Source organism: Berghia stephanieae, chromosome 5, assembly GCF_034508935.2.
Source record: "Berghia stephanieae isolate SIO BIC M18660-M18661 chromosome 5, UCSD_Bste_1.3, whole genome shotgun sequence".
In the NCBI taxonomy this organism is placed as follows: Eukaryota; Metazoa; Mollusca; class Gastropoda; order Nudibranchia; family Aeolidiidae; genus Berghia; species Berghia stephanieae.
In genome coordinates, this window is record NC_088364.1 from 71,693,212 (window position 1) to 71,709,572 (window position 16,361).

At 35.9% G+C, this 16,361-nt stretch overlaps 1 protein-coding gene across 1 annotated transcript in view; it reads left to right on the forward strand.

The window, feature by feature from the left end:
• LOC144974210 (uncharacterized) overlaps positions 1 to 16,361 on the forward strand; it is a 29,175-nt gene that overhangs the window by 10,971 nt on the left and 1,843 nt on the right. Inside the window, exons 5-8 of the mRNA XM_078917125.1 lie at positions 153 to 335; positions 3,205 to 4,190; positions 6,160 to 6,458; positions 13,643 to 13,865. Of these exons, the coding sequence (XP_078773251.1) occupies positions 153 to 335; positions 3,205 to 4,190; positions 6,160 to 6,458; positions 13,643 to 13,865 (1,691 nt within the window). The remainder of the gene's footprint in view (positions 1 to 152; positions 336 to 3,204; positions 4,191 to 6,159; positions 6,459 to 13,642; positions 13,866 to 16,361) is intronic.

A 16,361-nucleotide genomic window follows, 5' to 3' on the forward strand; every position in this document is an offset into this window, starting at 1 on the left:
TAGGTGACATATAAATATTTTCAAGTAATTTCACGTAGATAAGCGGGCGAGTTAACATAAGCCACGAAAAAAGGATTTAATTTTTAAAATACTTTTATTTGTACTTTGAAGATAATTTTGTCATTTCATATATTTGTGTGAAATTCCCATAGGGAACTTGCAAAAAGGTGTTGTGCACAGAAGGGAAACTACTCAAGGCAAACCATTGCGTCACCGCCATGGAGCAAATCAGAGGTCTTCCCTACCACATAAGCCTTTGGTTACTGTCAGAGGATGATGTGCAAGAAACTGGTCAAATTGATCCATCCCAACTGGGATATTTTTTACGTGAGGAGGTATGCTGCCAATTCATATGCCAATGGCAACCATCATCTCAAAACATTACTATGAAAGGGTGAACTTAAAGCGCTTTAATTTTGAGTAAAAGTAATGCCCTCATAGGGAAGAGTGAGTTTTGTCTCTTTAATTTACCCCCCCCCCCCCCCCCCCCCCCAAATAAAGATAATTGAAAAATAAAACTTAATTATATTCTAAATTTCTATTGTCTTGACATTAAACTCAAATTATTTCTCCTGACTTGGGGTTCCTATAGCTAAATTGTCGAGCACTCGCTTCACAATCAAAGGAATCGAGATTGATCCCGGGTGCAGTCGACATTTTTTTCTGTCCCCCCCCCCCCCCCCACCAACCTCCCCTCCCTCCCCCACCCACCTGCCCACCCAACAGTGATTGTGTGGCAGGGTCTGTTAGGTCTGGAGCAAAGTATTTTGCGATAGACTAGCGTCCTACCCAAAGGGTAACAAGCACTATTTAAAATCCGGGATAAACTCCGGCTCCATAGGCCGAATGGCTCTGAAGGAGTAATTTTTTTTTATTCATCTGGCTCATCAAGACATAACTATATTATTGTTTATCACCACCAATCCAAGGGTTTAAGAGTTCCCAGTATTTATACAATTTTCTGTCAACTCATCTTTTCGTATTCAGCTACACAAAAATAGTTTTTAATTAATACTGGATACAATAGTTTCTTAAGAGAAATTTTTTTTCTATAATGCGAGCGAGGCCATTAGTACAGGGACATGCCATTACGCTTGACGTCAAATTAAACTCGTTATATACTTGACCCAGCATTTTAATTTTATATAAATTATAAAGTTATCCAGTTTTAATCTAATTACACGCACATTTGCAGGCTAATCCTCGTAAAGCGACTTTGTTTATATTCATTCTATAGTACTTTGTCCTCTCGTAAAGCGACTTTGTTAAAATTCATTCTTTGGTACTTTGTCCTCTCGTAAAGCGACTTTGTTAAAATTCATTCTTTGGTACTTTGTCCTCTCGTAAAGCGACTTTGTTAAAAATCATTCTTTGGTAATTTGTCCTCTCGTAAAGCGACTTGGTTAAAATTCATTCTTTGGTACTTTGTCCTTTCGTAAAGCGACTTTTAAAATCATTCTTTGGTAATTTGTCCTCTCGTAAAGCGACTTGGTTAAAATTCATTCTTTGGTACTTTGTCCTTTCGTAAAGCGACTTTGTTTATATTCATTCTTTAGTAATTTGTCCTCTCGTAAAGCGACTTTGTTTATATTCATTCTTTAGTACTTTGTCCTTTCGTAAAGCGACTTTGTTTATATTCATTCTTTAGTACTTTGTCCTCTCGTAAAGCGACATTGTTTATATTCATTCTTTGGTACTTTGTCCTTCCTAACTCTTCCATTAAGAGTCTAAATGTTTTGGAGCCAGAGATCATCCCAATGCATGTGGCTTACGATAGTAGCAAACAACACAATGACAACATAAATACATGTAATGTATTTTATGTTTTCATTGTTTTTTCGATGTTGGCTGAAGAAAGCTTCTGGGTCCCAAAATTCCATGTTTGGCATTTTATTCTTTTTAAAAGCTGTTTTTTCTCATTATTGGTCATTACTTAGTACTTTAGGTACCATCGTGCGGGTGGAATTAATATCAGAATAAGTAAAAGACATCATTGAATTTTAAACTCCAAAAAAGTTTAATATTCCATATTCCCGTTTAATCTCTTCTTTAGTGATCACCACCTACCTTCATGTGGTCAAATCAAGGTCTAACTTGTGAAATCTGGGTTAGACCTATCTATCTACATAACAAAAAGATGTCTAGAGTTAGTGTTCATGTGTGCTAGCTTTGCAGATAAAACCGCAATTTTTAAAGAAGACAACAGTGCGGCTATGTGGTCTAGTGGGATGACACTCGCTTTCGGATCGGAAGGTCCTGAGTTCCAGCCTCGCGCTCGGCGCATAGTTGAGTCCTTGGCACCGTACTCAGGTGTAAAATGAGTACCTAGCCGTTAACAGTGGTGTCTTTGCCCGAAACAATTGTAATATCGCCAAACAGGCGGCATGTCCCGTCCTACATGTTAAATGTTGCTGTTGACCAAGGACCCCATGCAAAGCGCTTTGAACATATTTAGTGGATATTGCGCTATATAAAGTTCAATTTCCAAATATTTATTTTAGTACATGAGTCTGTTACATTAACGGATAGATCCATTTTTCGTCTCAGTGTTGAGGGTCATAAGTGGAACTAATTTCAAAGGTAATTATCCAAGTCTCACGTATTACCCAGGGGTCAGCGTGTGAATAACATTGTCATTGTGAACAGAATAAGAAAACAATCTTAGTGGCTATTATATTTATTTAGGAAAAACACTAAGAATAATAATGCTAAATGAAATGACAACTCCACCATGAAACAAAAAACGAAACTCGACTCAGAAACTCTTTTGAGGGTAGATCACTGTTCGTAGAGATGCGAGTATCTATATATTTCTGAGCGAGTATTAATTTTAAGTACAGCTTTCTCGAAGAGTGAACGATTAATAAATGGCACAATATTCACCTCACTATGATTTGTTCAATTCATAATACATTATTTTTATTACAAGGCCGTTGCTACATATATGTACTTACATTAAAAATTTTTAATGTTTATTGAAATGTATCTATATTCTAATTCCTTATCTGCCCACCGTTTAAAAAGTGTGCCAGCGAAATTCGGTTTTAAATGTAATCCCAATATCGAACAAAGTAAAATATAGTGTGGTATAATAACGATTACTATTAGCTCTGTTTTAAGATCAACTATTATATACCTTAGCTCTTTTTGGCTCACTCCTGTATAATTTCAGACTTTGACAATTCTATTTATTGCTATCCACAGATCTCCACGTTGTTATCAGAAGTGAGCAGACACATCCTGTCTTTGGATGTTGTTGTATTTCTACAAAAATACTATGTATCACACAGGAGCGTCTGTAAAAACGAGGACATCGTAAATACAGGGCCTGATGGCCCGGATGACAACGATCAAAATCGTGTTCAAATGCGAGCCAACTCCAGTACATCTCATGAATTAAACGTAACCTGTGAAGTTGTAAAATTCAGCAAAAAAACAAAACCATTGGTCTGGGTAGCTGCTTACATACATAGCAATATGGAAAGTCCAAGGGACACGTTTGAAACCGAGGTCCTGGACGAGCTAAAAAGTGTCTCTCGAGACCCTCGACGCGAAGTGACAAAAACGTTCACACCCCTACAGACATATGGGGACATATCAAGTGAGGATGTGGTTCGAAAATGTAAAGAAGCGGATCCATCTGATGAATTTGAACCATGTTTTTTTACAAAATTTAAAAACACGGAGCCTGACCTTCCAGACGTTCCCACCTCCGACTTCGTTGAATTGCAACCAATTCTAACTTGTCCTTATGTCGAGATACCCGGAAACCAAGGCGTTTTTACCTTTGCCAACGAGCCGCTACCCTCTTCATTTTTACTCTCTGTGAAAATAAGACTCGGTGACTTGACCCTAGAACTCAAAGACCCTTTTGAAATGAACCAGGTATCAATTTTTTGTGGCAAAAATAGATCGATTTGTATTTGTCGATCTTTGTTGCCGTCGACAACACAACCCAAAAATCTAAAACATGAAAATGATAATGATAACGATGTCAACGCTTTGGCAATGTATATTCTGAATTATGTGGTTTCAACAGCTTCTATCCTCTGCCTACTTTTGACAGTGACAACCTATTGTCTTTTTCCAAGTCTTCGAACTGTTGCTGGCTGTAACACTTTGGGATTGAGCCTGAGTCTTCTGATTGCACAGCTGTCGATTTTGATTGCAAATAACTTTCCAGACTTGGGGTTAGTATTTCAAAATAAATCATGGCCTCATACAAAATTCGAAAACAAAGCCGGTCGCTTTACGTTTTGTCGGATTATTTTATTTATGCCTTTTCTTTACCTAAAAGATTTTAATTGAGCTTTTTTATACAGCGCAATATCCACTAAACGCGCTTTACAAGCTATTTAACATGTAGGACGGGACATGACGCCTGTTAGGCGATATTACAATTTTTTCTCACAGAGACAACGCTGTTAACGGCCAGGTACTCATTACACCGTAATAGTTGGTGAATTCCTTGTCAAATGTATTCGTGGTAATAACCTGACTCTTTAAATTCAATAATTTTCTGGAAAAACATTTATGTCAGTGCATGACATCATCAGTCGGAAGGGAAAAATTTTGGATTTGCATTTTTTTCAGTTTCTGAAAGAATATGTTCCCGATAGCATTTTAATCTTTATTTGAATTTAATAGGGTAATTTTTCATGACGTTATGGTCAGATGTATGGGGAAGGTATCCAGCAACTTTTCTCACATTTCATACTTTTTCAACTTGACTAGCTGTAAAAAATATTTAGAAGTGAAATTAAGCTTTGATATTTCCCGAATATATACAAAAAAATGGTTGATTTAATAATTTATGACAAGAACTCATTTTGGATCAAAATAGACCTTCTAACTAAACTTGGCAATGTTTCAGTTCAAAACTTTTCACCATCTGACCGATTATGTCATCCACTGTAACATATTGTTTCCTATGTTTTGATATTTTAAAAGATCACAGTTAGTTTTATGTTTTAACTAGAATGTATCAATCGAAAATACTTGCCTCAAATTTTGATAACGGGAGCTTTCAGTTGTCGTCCTCGTATGTAGAGACTGAACGAATGTGAAATAATTTTAAGCTTCAATAAATTATAACATAGGACAAAATATTGTCAAGAAGCGAGTTTGTCCTTTATCAAAATAAATGATTATAAATATAAAATTATGGAACAAATGAATTACGTTTTCAAATAAAATGTAAATAAAAACACGCGATATTCTCATGTTTTTGCACACGATCAGACGTTGCTACAATACCTTGTGATTTAATTGGCTTCAGCACTCGTGACGTCACTTCCCTCCTAATTAATGACGCATGGTAACTTAGTAACTGGTTCTAAACTATCGGAACAATGGCGGACGCCCTTATGGAATACTTCTCCGACGAGCATAAAAGTAAATCCAGAGGAGAAAAACATTATAAATCTGATAATTATTTGAATTGTATACATTCTGATCACATGACTTTGTGAAAATGTTCAAGCCAGCATGAAGAACAAAAAATACAGATTTTTCTTTGTTTAGAACCAAGCTGCTTGTTGCTGGGCCGACGTGACATCAGACTATTGAATCATATTCATGTTGTTGACGTCGTGTCCTCATTGTGAGTTCATCTCCTTGTGGTGCAAGCAAAGCAAATTTCCAGTTAAACCGATAAGTCGGTCATTTTTTTTGCGGGCGGTGAAGGATTGCATCCTTGAAAAAGGCTTTTTACTCAAATTTATCTAACAGCAATAAAGTGTAAAAAACAGAGTTCTGACTTGGGTCTATCAAAACAAAAGTTGTAATTGCCCCTAACTGTCCCATGTTCTTCTTTTCTCCTTCTTCTTCTTCTTCTTCTTCTTCTTCTTCTTCTTCTTCTTCTTCTTCTTCTTCTTCTTCTTCTTCTTCTTTTCCTTCTCTTCTTCTTTCTTCTTCTTCTTCTCATTATTATTATTATTATTATTATTATTATTATTATTATTATTATTTATTATTATTATTATTATTATTATTATTTATTATTATTATTATTTATTATATTATTATTATTATTATTATTATTATTATTATTATTATTATTAGTATATTTAAACTCTGCCATCGTTCATTCTTGTTCACAACTCGATTCAAACAGGCATCTATTTATACCCCTTGTTGTCTCTTGTTCCATCCATCCAGAGAAACGCAAAAGTACCTTTGCATCTCCATCGCGATAAGCATTCATTTTGCTTGGCTGTCTTTCCTCACCTGGTCGTTTCTGTGCTGTCTCCACATGCTGCAAGTATTTACGGCGAGCATTCGATCATCCCAAAACACCAAACGGAAGGAGCAAAAGAAAAAAATCCTGAATCTAGTCTTGTCAATCTTGGTTCCAGCTCTTGCGGTTGTTGTCGTCATTGTGACGTCATACCTCGTCAATGATAAGACCGATATCGGATATGGACAACGGCTATCGCGAGGATGTCTGTTCCACAGTCGTGAGTTTTGCCTTTTTAAAATATATCATTGTCAATAGTCATTGTTTATGTTTTTAAAACGGTAAATTAACAAAGCACATTATCATGGTTTTATCAACGCCTACTCGTAGCCATCGTTAACTTTTACCCGGACGCTATGACTTATATTTTAGTAGCAATGACTATCCCGCACAAATCTTTGGGCCTCTTTTTCGCTCACGAAGTGCCCGAATTCGCGTCAAAATATGTGACAAAGCCGTTTCCTATATGCTATTTTAAAAAATTAGTTACGACGCTGTTTATCGATAAATATGACTGAAAGTTGGCACACAGTTAGAAAAAAGGTCATTTTAGATTATGTCAAGCGACAAAACTCGTACAATTACCAGAAAACCGTTAAAAATAGATTTTTACTCTTTGGAGTAAAATATTTCTAAAACTACCGGGCGTGGAGGTTTTGTCGCTGACAAGGTAATACATGAACATTTCTTCTTTTTGGTTGTAAAATTTCATATGAATATGACGAGTACTTTTCCCGTATTTTACAAAACACCATCCTAATTTGCTCTTCAATTTTCAATCTTTTAATCCACTTACTCGTATTAAGCAAGATACAACCAAAGGTCGAAAAAAAATGCCGAATAAGCGTCCCATATTTTCACGTTTTTTTCCTCTTTGCGGGTCATCCAAATAAATGACACCTTTGAAACTGCATAACTTGTTTATTTATGAATGGATTTTAAAAATTCAAAAACATTTTTACTCAGTGGAGACAGGGCTTTGGTTTTAGACAAACATTTTCCTCAAAAAGAGAAAAAAAACATTTTTCATAGTCATTGCTAATTTTAGGTTTGTACAGCACCTATTCAGTTGTTGTCGTTAGTAGTGCCAAAGGAAACACGTGATCTTATTGGTTAAACTATTGGACACAACTCACGATTTGTTTTCTTTTGTGGTCAAAGACTTGTCTTTTGACGTCGCGGAAGCGAGGACGAGAGACGCATGCGCACACCAACATGACGTTCTCTCTCTAATAGAGCAGTAAAGTTAGGTGCCCCAAACGTAAACAAAGGTCGAGAAGCACGTGGCAATCCACATGTTCCTGTCTTGACAGCTCAAGTTCCAATGTAAATAATAGAAAAAAAATAACCTTTAAAATTTGGCTGTTAGGTGGCAAAAGAAACACATATTCATAAATACTCGATTATGCATCAAATAATGTCTAGATATGGATATTTTATGGAACAAAAGGTAAAATTTTCTAAAATTTATCAAAAGTTACAGTCTATCTATTTTTAGACCAGAGCAAATTATTGCGCTGGTGTGAACAAAACGAGAATTATTCGGAGCCTGATTTTCATAATAATTTAGCCTTATATTATTATTTCTGCAACTGTTAGATTTTATGTAAACATATTTTCAATACTGAAAGTGTATTGCCTACAACTCAAACTACAAAATTGGGAGACCTATATTGTGCGTAAATTATTCCGGTCCCTAACGGAAGTCACTAGCAACTTGTTGTTTACGTTTGGGGCACCTAACTTTACTGCTTTATAACTTTTCCGCTGGTGACGTCACAGACTATGGGTGACGTCTAATCAAGGGACGCTACTCTTCCGCTAATCTCATTCCCTATTAGTTTAAGATGGCTATGGCTCACTACGTGTCTAAATGTCATTGTTGACAGAGTATTGCGCAACTCGGTACACTATGTTTTATCAGTTTATTATATCCATTTAATAAATACTTCTTCATTCGTTACCCACCGTCGGTGTAATCTTTAAAAGTACAAAACGGTAAATTGCAGGTGAAGATTAAAAACCGATTGGTTTGTAGATAAAATTCAAGAAATACATATTATGAACATTTCGTCATTTTGCGGTTTTTCTTGTTATCTTACGGATTCTCAATCCAAAACAGCTAATCAATTTAGCACAAGACTTTAACTTAATCTGCAAAATATTTGGTAGTTAGTATTTTTAAAAACTGGAATACTCCACAGTAAATTGTGTCAAAAGTGCTCAGTGAGTTTTAAATGTAAGGTTTGATGCAAACATAAAAAAAAAAAGAAAAAAAGAGCTTAATAACAAAGAAAAATAGAATAGAAAGAAAGATAAACAACCGCAATTCCTAACCTATTGACTGCGATGGGTTCACTTTTTTGCTTCATCAACTCTGCGAATCAGACAGTCAGGCCTCTGCACTTATCTATATTTAAAAGAATATAAACCTTTTTTTTTTTTTTGCGAGATACTTTGTACGGAGTAATCGTTGAAGTGTTTAACATAAAATACGGGGATTTAGAAAAAATTGGAAAAGGTTTATGGCGAATGAAATTTAAGGAAAATTGAATTCAACTCCATAATTTTGTTCTAATTTTCCGACTAAACAGCCTGCCAAGCAATGCTAAAATGACTTGCAAACAAAAAAGGACGAAAGAAATGCTGGGCTGTAAATTTTACAAAAAGAGCTTGACAAAGAAAAACTCTGCATTAGCTTTTGTTTGCAACGGAATTTTAAATCACGTAGACATAATGGCTGTTTGATATTAACAATTTAACCATCAACCATCAACCATAATCTCGATGATGCCTCATGTATGCACAGATTCAATATTTCACATTTTCTATATAACTAAGTGGATTGAATCAATTGTACGACATTCTCGCCAGAATTAATTATGACTTAAGTTTTTTTAAAGGCTTTTAATGGAATTGGAAAATGGGATTATACGAACCTTATAACGAATTTGTTTTAACAGAAAAGTTTTAGATATGTACTGACTAGTTACTTTGTCTAAAATAAGGTTTCTATTTAAACTTGCAAACGTTATAACTGAATTGAATCGTGATTATCTCAGTGTGCGGCAAAATGTGTTTGTCTTTATTGATCTTTCCACGCCCAGCCCACTCCTAAAATATCAGGTATTATGCCTATGTCTCCTGTATTGCGTTATTGAGTTTCCATGTATCAGCCCATATAAAAGCATCTAGGGGTTTTCAGTCCTGGGGCAGAGGTCAGTACCATATAGGACTAGAGACGACAACAGGTAAGAAAACGTCATCAAAAGTGGATAGTGAGAGGTCGAGCGCCGCCATTTTCTTTTTTATGAAACCAGGGACGCTGTGCGATTTAATCTTTATATGAATGACTTTGACTGAGCTCGATTAACCTTGATTTGTGGACGGAAAATAGAAAAAAGGCAGGTTTATGATGATAAACCAAATTAGACATATTAAACTACACTTTTACTTGTACATTTTAGACTTGGCTGCAATGATCGGGTTTATATTAATAACTTTTAAAAATATTATGAATAATTCATAACTCCCTTATTTGTGGGGCGATTTTGTCATTTATTGTAATAAAGAGATAGGAACTTGAGAGTTATTTTTTCTGACGCGAAATTATTACTTTGTAATTTTAGCACTAAGAAAAGTAGTTGGTAAATAAATTTGGTACACCTCTTTGATCTACCGCCACCGTCCATTCGTGTAGAATTGTGAATCTCACCGTCGATGTATTACGCTATTGTTACGCAAGGAATATAACACCTTTTTGAGTAGGCCTAAAAGCTAAAATCTAAAAGTAAAAAATATAATTCTGAGGAATTTGAAAGTCACATTGTTGAAATCAGCTTGAAAAAGAAGAACATTGGTACTTATTTCAGAAAAATCAGTTGAAAACCAACTGTTTTACGAATAAATTTGATTTTAAAAATTGCTTTTGTTTATTTTAGATTTTTTTAGCAACTTTTTTTATTTATCGGCCGATTTTCTTGATTTTTATATCATTCTTTATATCTCAAAGAGACGAGATCAGTAATATACTTTGTTTGTTTCAAATGTAACTAGAACATAATTTGGCTTTTTTACCTATCAACCGTGCCTGCATAATATATTCAGTAACGTGGTGATTGTGACGCAACTAGCCATGAGCGTCTTCCAGTGTTTCAACGATGGTTCAGTTTATTGTTGACGGCTGTTTAGCCATGAGTGACCGTAGAAAACGAAAAGGCGACTACAGACATCGAAGGGTAGGCTTATATCATCAAAGGATGTCTACATGATTGACATGGCATAGGGAACTCATTATCTACTCCCCCATAAAGGATCTGAACACGAGAGGTCGAGCGCCGCCATTTTCTTTTTTATGCAATAAGAGGAACGATGAGCCACTAAACAGTGGCTGTTGTCTGGTCTGCTCCTAGTAGTCTGTGGTCAGTACCAAGTTCCCCTGGCGGCTTTAACCTGCTCCTTACCACCTACAGCAAAATCGTCACATTTGTTACGACACAACATACATTTTAAAAAATTCAGATTTATTTCGTACTTCACAAACTTTGAAGAATTATTTTTATTTAATTTATAAGAACATAACGTTGCTTTGTAGAGAGCTTGTTTGTGTTTAAAAAATCAATTTTTCTGGCGGCTAAGCCTGCCATTTTGGGAAAATACTGAAAAGGATCGGTAAGGAGAGAGAGTTAACACACTGACTTTTCCTGTGAATATTTACAGCGATGTACTTAGGGAGCGTTCACATATTACGTCATCAAAAATTTGCCCTTTTTAGACCCCCCCCCTCTCCCCCAAGTCATCACTTGTCATCATTGACCTGACCCCCCCCCTCCCCCAACAGATGATGACGTCATCTAATTTAATAAAAACTAAAAGATAACTTTAATTTCACAATATTTATTATTCATTTTTCAAACCATAAACATTGATTATCAACGTTTGATAAAACACATTCAGACATTTTATTAATTTCAGAAACTGTTGATAATTTATGTTTTACGATACAATGGGGACATAAAGTTTTCACCTTTTTGCTAATTTATTTGGAATGCCATATTTGAAGCTCTTGCATTTAATAAAATAGGCCTAATTTGCCTATGTTTTGATGACATCATCTTGGGTCTGACCCCCCCCCCTCCCGCATGTCAACACATGTCAACATTTGTAGACCCCCCTCCCCCCCCCCCCTAGCTGATGACGTAATATGTGAACGCTCCCTTAGTCGCAGGAGCCCCAAAATCACTCGCATTTTATTACGATTTGTATTTCATGGTTCATAATTTTAAAATTGATTAATGCATGTTTCAACGAGCACCAATACAAGTTTTTGATATATAACGAGTGAAGTATTTAAAAAACATAATAAAAGACGAAATTTTTACTTGCACGTTGGAACAAATCCATCTGCCAAATATTTCAATTCAAATGTAACCACAATGGTCAAACAAATAATAACATTTTCCAATCTAATAAACATAAAAGAAAACCTCACATTAAAAAGAAACATGATAAGTGAATCATTTAAGCTTAAAAAGAACCCTGAACCGGTATTTGAATCATCGATTTTCAAGCGGTGAACGAGTCTTTAAGTCAACCAAGAAAACTCTTGCTTTTAGAGCGCACAATTCTTATGTGAAGTTTTAAAACCAAGCTAACTGTCTTTCTCAATTTCGTGTCTGTGAGTGCTGACTTTCATTGGAGCTTTAAAAAATGAGCTTTTATAGCGCAATATCCACTAAATGTGCTCAAATGGCTTTACAAGGGGTCCCTGGTCAACAGCAACATTTACCATGTAGGACGGGACATGACGCCTTTTAGGCGATATTACAATATTACAATTATTTCGGACAGAGACAACGCTATTAACGGCCAGGTACTCATTTTACACCTGAGTACGGTGAGAGAATGTGAGTAAAGAGCCTTCTCCAATGACTCAACTATGCCCCGAGCAAGGCTCGAACCGAAGGACCTTCCGATCCGAAAACGAGTGCCATATAGCCACTAGACCGCATAGCTGCACAAAAGTGATTTAAGTCTGCAGTATTTCTTTGCTTTTGATGATTTTCTTCTTCTTCAGTCTTCACGGAAACCTTGGCAGCAGTTGACATTCAATAACGTCAGTCAGTGTTCATTGTTCTTGTTCATTGTTCCTGTATTTTCGTAATTGACATTTTGAATTGGGATCTACAACTTAACCTTTGGCAGGGCTATCCAAATCAAGATTATAATTCTAGATTTTTAAAAATAAATAAAAATTATGCTTTTCCGCCATGACATCATAAGACATCGTCGCCCAGGCATTCCACGTAGGAATATAGATAACTTATCAAACAAGATGTCTGATGTCAACAGGAATCACCCATGTTGTCCAAGTGGGCAAATTGGGGGTTAATAATCTTGCTCAAGGAAAAAAAAACGAAAGTGCCTGAAGCGGGGCTCGAACCCAGGTCCTTCTGGGTCACAGTGCAATGCCTTAGCCACTTCGCCCCCCTAGATAAACGTTCGTTTAATTACTTGTATTTTTTATGGAGACTAAACATTCTCTAAGACAGAGCAATGGGATCACATTCCTTGTCATCATTGTTTAAAAGTTTGGATAATATCAAATGACTGATCAATACCGTCGAATTCTTTAGAATGAGAATCTCACATTCATCAAGCATCACACACACACATATACACATACAAACACACACACACACTCACACACACACACACACACACAAATAAACACCGCAATATAGCTTTAAAAACTTCCTTTTTATACTATTCATTGTCATCTCAAATCTCAATAATGATAACAATTTCTTTAGGAATGCGATTTTATTTAAATGCAATTGAATAAAAGGATGGATTGCAATGTGGAATTGTCTTAGTCGCTCTGCACCCAATCCAAGACGAGGCCTACTCTTCCCAAATATTTTGACTTCCTTAACTCTCCCCTTACCGATCAATTTCAGTATTTTCCCAAAATGGCAGGCTTACCCAACAGAAAAAATTGATTTCTAAAACTCAAACAAGCTCTCTACAAAACAACATTATGTTCTTATTAAATAAACAAGATCATTCTTCAAAATTTGTGATGTACAAAGTAAATCTGAATATAAGAAAAATGTATATTGTGTCGTAACAAATGTGACGAGTTTGCTGCAGGTGGTAAGGAGAGGGTTAAAGCCGCCAGGGCAGCCTGCTACCAGGTAAGGAAAGGGTTAAAATTGAATTTTGGAAACCTCGTGTTTTATCTTATTACCCAATCGCAAAATGTCAGCGAATGAATTTGTTTTCTTATGTTATTTCACATGAATAATACGGATATTCATTCAAAAACCATTTATTTCTATTTGTCTCACTTAACCGTGTCGACTAATTATCTAATGTTTTGTTGTGTACTTTTAAAATCATCAGCGTTAGCAATCTATGTGCCAGTGTTCACGGTGGTTTTCCTCAATACTGTGTTCTTCATCATTGTCATCGTCAAAATCCGGGCAGTCCGAAGTCTTCAAACCAACCAGGATTTCCGGAAAGAAGATCGGAAAGACCTCTACATCTACATCAAGTTATCGGCCTTTACTGGAATGTTTTGGACTCTGACTATTCTGGCTGAAGTGTTGGACAGCAATATTTTACGGCAAGTAGAGACTTTACAAGGTTTTGCCACTCAATTGTTCCCCCAAAAAATATTCTTTTAGTATAACGGCTTAAATTAGAAATTTTTTTTTGAAATTGTCACCACCACCACCATCGCCATCATCATCATCATCATCATCATCATCATCATCATCATCATCATCATCATCATCATCATCATCATTTTTAACATCACAAAAATATAGGAATCAGATAACTGGAAATGGATTGCAAAATAAGATGCGAAAAACTTCAAAGGTACAATTGATGGTTCCTCTGTGACCTCTTGTTGTTATTCCTGTCAAGCTATTGACATGGATGGCTTTTTAACTTTTATCTTATAGTTTGATCCTTCAGTTCTTCAATCAACATACAGTGCATACACTTTTGAAAATTACGTAAGTTATCTCTTTAAAAATTAGTGGAATAAACATTTAAGTTGTTTTATTTTTGACTCGAAAATTTAAAATAAAGTATATTTTGGTCCTGAAATCAACCGCTGACCGTGAACCGAAGATCCAAGCCATCTTACGTGCTTACCTATCACCCGGATTAAACAACCCACAGATCCTGAGCATCACTCACAATTTTAACACAAATGATTGAAAAAATTCATAGTGTCGTCAAATTTTGCGATGCAATTCCTTTATCAGTTGTGTCAAAATATTGTGAGAAATACTCACTAATGGACTTATTTGAGTGTTTGAGATTTGTACTAAATGTATCTCAGGCCTTTCCATACAGGAAATACATAGTCAAGGAGACGAAACGGATAAACGGCAGGAAATATTCTGATTGGTTAATGCTTAGTAACGGGTAAACCATCAATTCGAATAGAGAAAGATAATCGGAAGTGAGTATTAAGTAAATGCATTATCTACCAAATTCAGTCCCTTGACTGTTGGACAAAGAAGACCTTTCTACACGGAACTGGTTTCGCTAGGTCCCAGGTTTGAGAGTTTTTACCAAGATGAGGGTAATTTAAATAGTCGGTTTTTGAAGGACCAGTTTTCTTATCAAATTTTTAAATATGTGTATTTCTAGATGTTATTTAACAGGTTTAAAAAATGTGAGAAGCTCTCAATTTCTTCTACAATAGCATGTTGATTTAAAACATCTTTCATAAGTTATAGGCCCTATATCTGTACGGTTCGAAACGCCGTTCGGAATGTGGAATGTCCAAATGGAACAACGTCGTTCTAAATTGAGTGTGTGGAGGAGAAAAAACGTTGGGCAACATTCCGAACCGTCGTTCCAAGTGGAAATCAAACTTGCTTGAATTTTTAAGTATCTAGAAAACGGTAGGGGCTGCCTGAAGCCTGTGATCGTGAAAAGACTAATGAAAGAGTGAAAATGGAGAGTCTTCGTATGGGAACAATACAGACAATGGACGTTTCGGGTACAAACCATTCGTCAGCACAACAATACACAAATAAACGTGGAAAACAGATAAAATAACTTGTATCGGCTGTACTCAATTGAGTACGAATGCAGAAGACTTCGTCACGCCTGTGATGTGAGTGATATGAGCTCACAATTTTTTTTTTTTTAATCAGTTTTCTAAAACGGTTAATAGTTAACCGATTTTAAATCTGATTTCATATTAGGAATCAACGTATCAAAATTAGCAAATCCAACGCCTACACGCCCATTTAAGAAAACATGAAATTCGATGACTAATTGGATTCAATAATCTGATGTCACGTCCGCCCAGCAACGAGCAGCCTGATTCTAAACAAAGAAAATCGATACTTTTTATTCTTCATGCTGGCTAGAACTTTTTCACATGTCATGTGATCAGAAAGTAAAAAAGTCAAAAACATGATTAGATTTATAATGTTTTTCTCCTCTGGATACACTTTTATGCTTGTCGAAGAAGTATTTCTTTGTTCCGATTGTTTAGAACCAGTTACTAAGTTACTATGCGTCGTAATGAGGGAAGTGGCGTCACTGACACTGAGAAGAGCTATATTTTTAAAAGCATGTTGTTCCTTTTCGACAACAAAACAACATAAACAGATAACAAGTCGTCCGCATCCCCGTCCTTTGACATGATATAATATCACAAAATTAAAAATCAGTAGTACACACAGCACAGCGTGTTTGGATTGTAGGAACGACCCACTGGAACATGGCATGTTGAAGGGTCGCCACGACGCTCCGAAACGGCGTTTTGCAATGCACGTGTGTAAGGCCTATTACCCGTAGAATTAAATCGTTGCCATCTTTAAGTTAAAGCCTGACACTGAAACCCAAAAAGACTGGCATTTTGACGTCATTATTTGGTTTTTGCACCGCCTAGTGAGTTGTCGTTAGTAGTGCTCATGGAAACAAGTGGTCCCATTGGTTGAACTATTGAATACAACTCACGATTTGTTTTCTTTTGTGGCCAAAGACTGGCATTTTGACGTCCTTTTTGGTCAGTGTCAGGCTATAAGTTAACGATGGCTACGATTAAATTCAATTTTCATCGTCAGGTCGGTCCCCGGGAGTAATA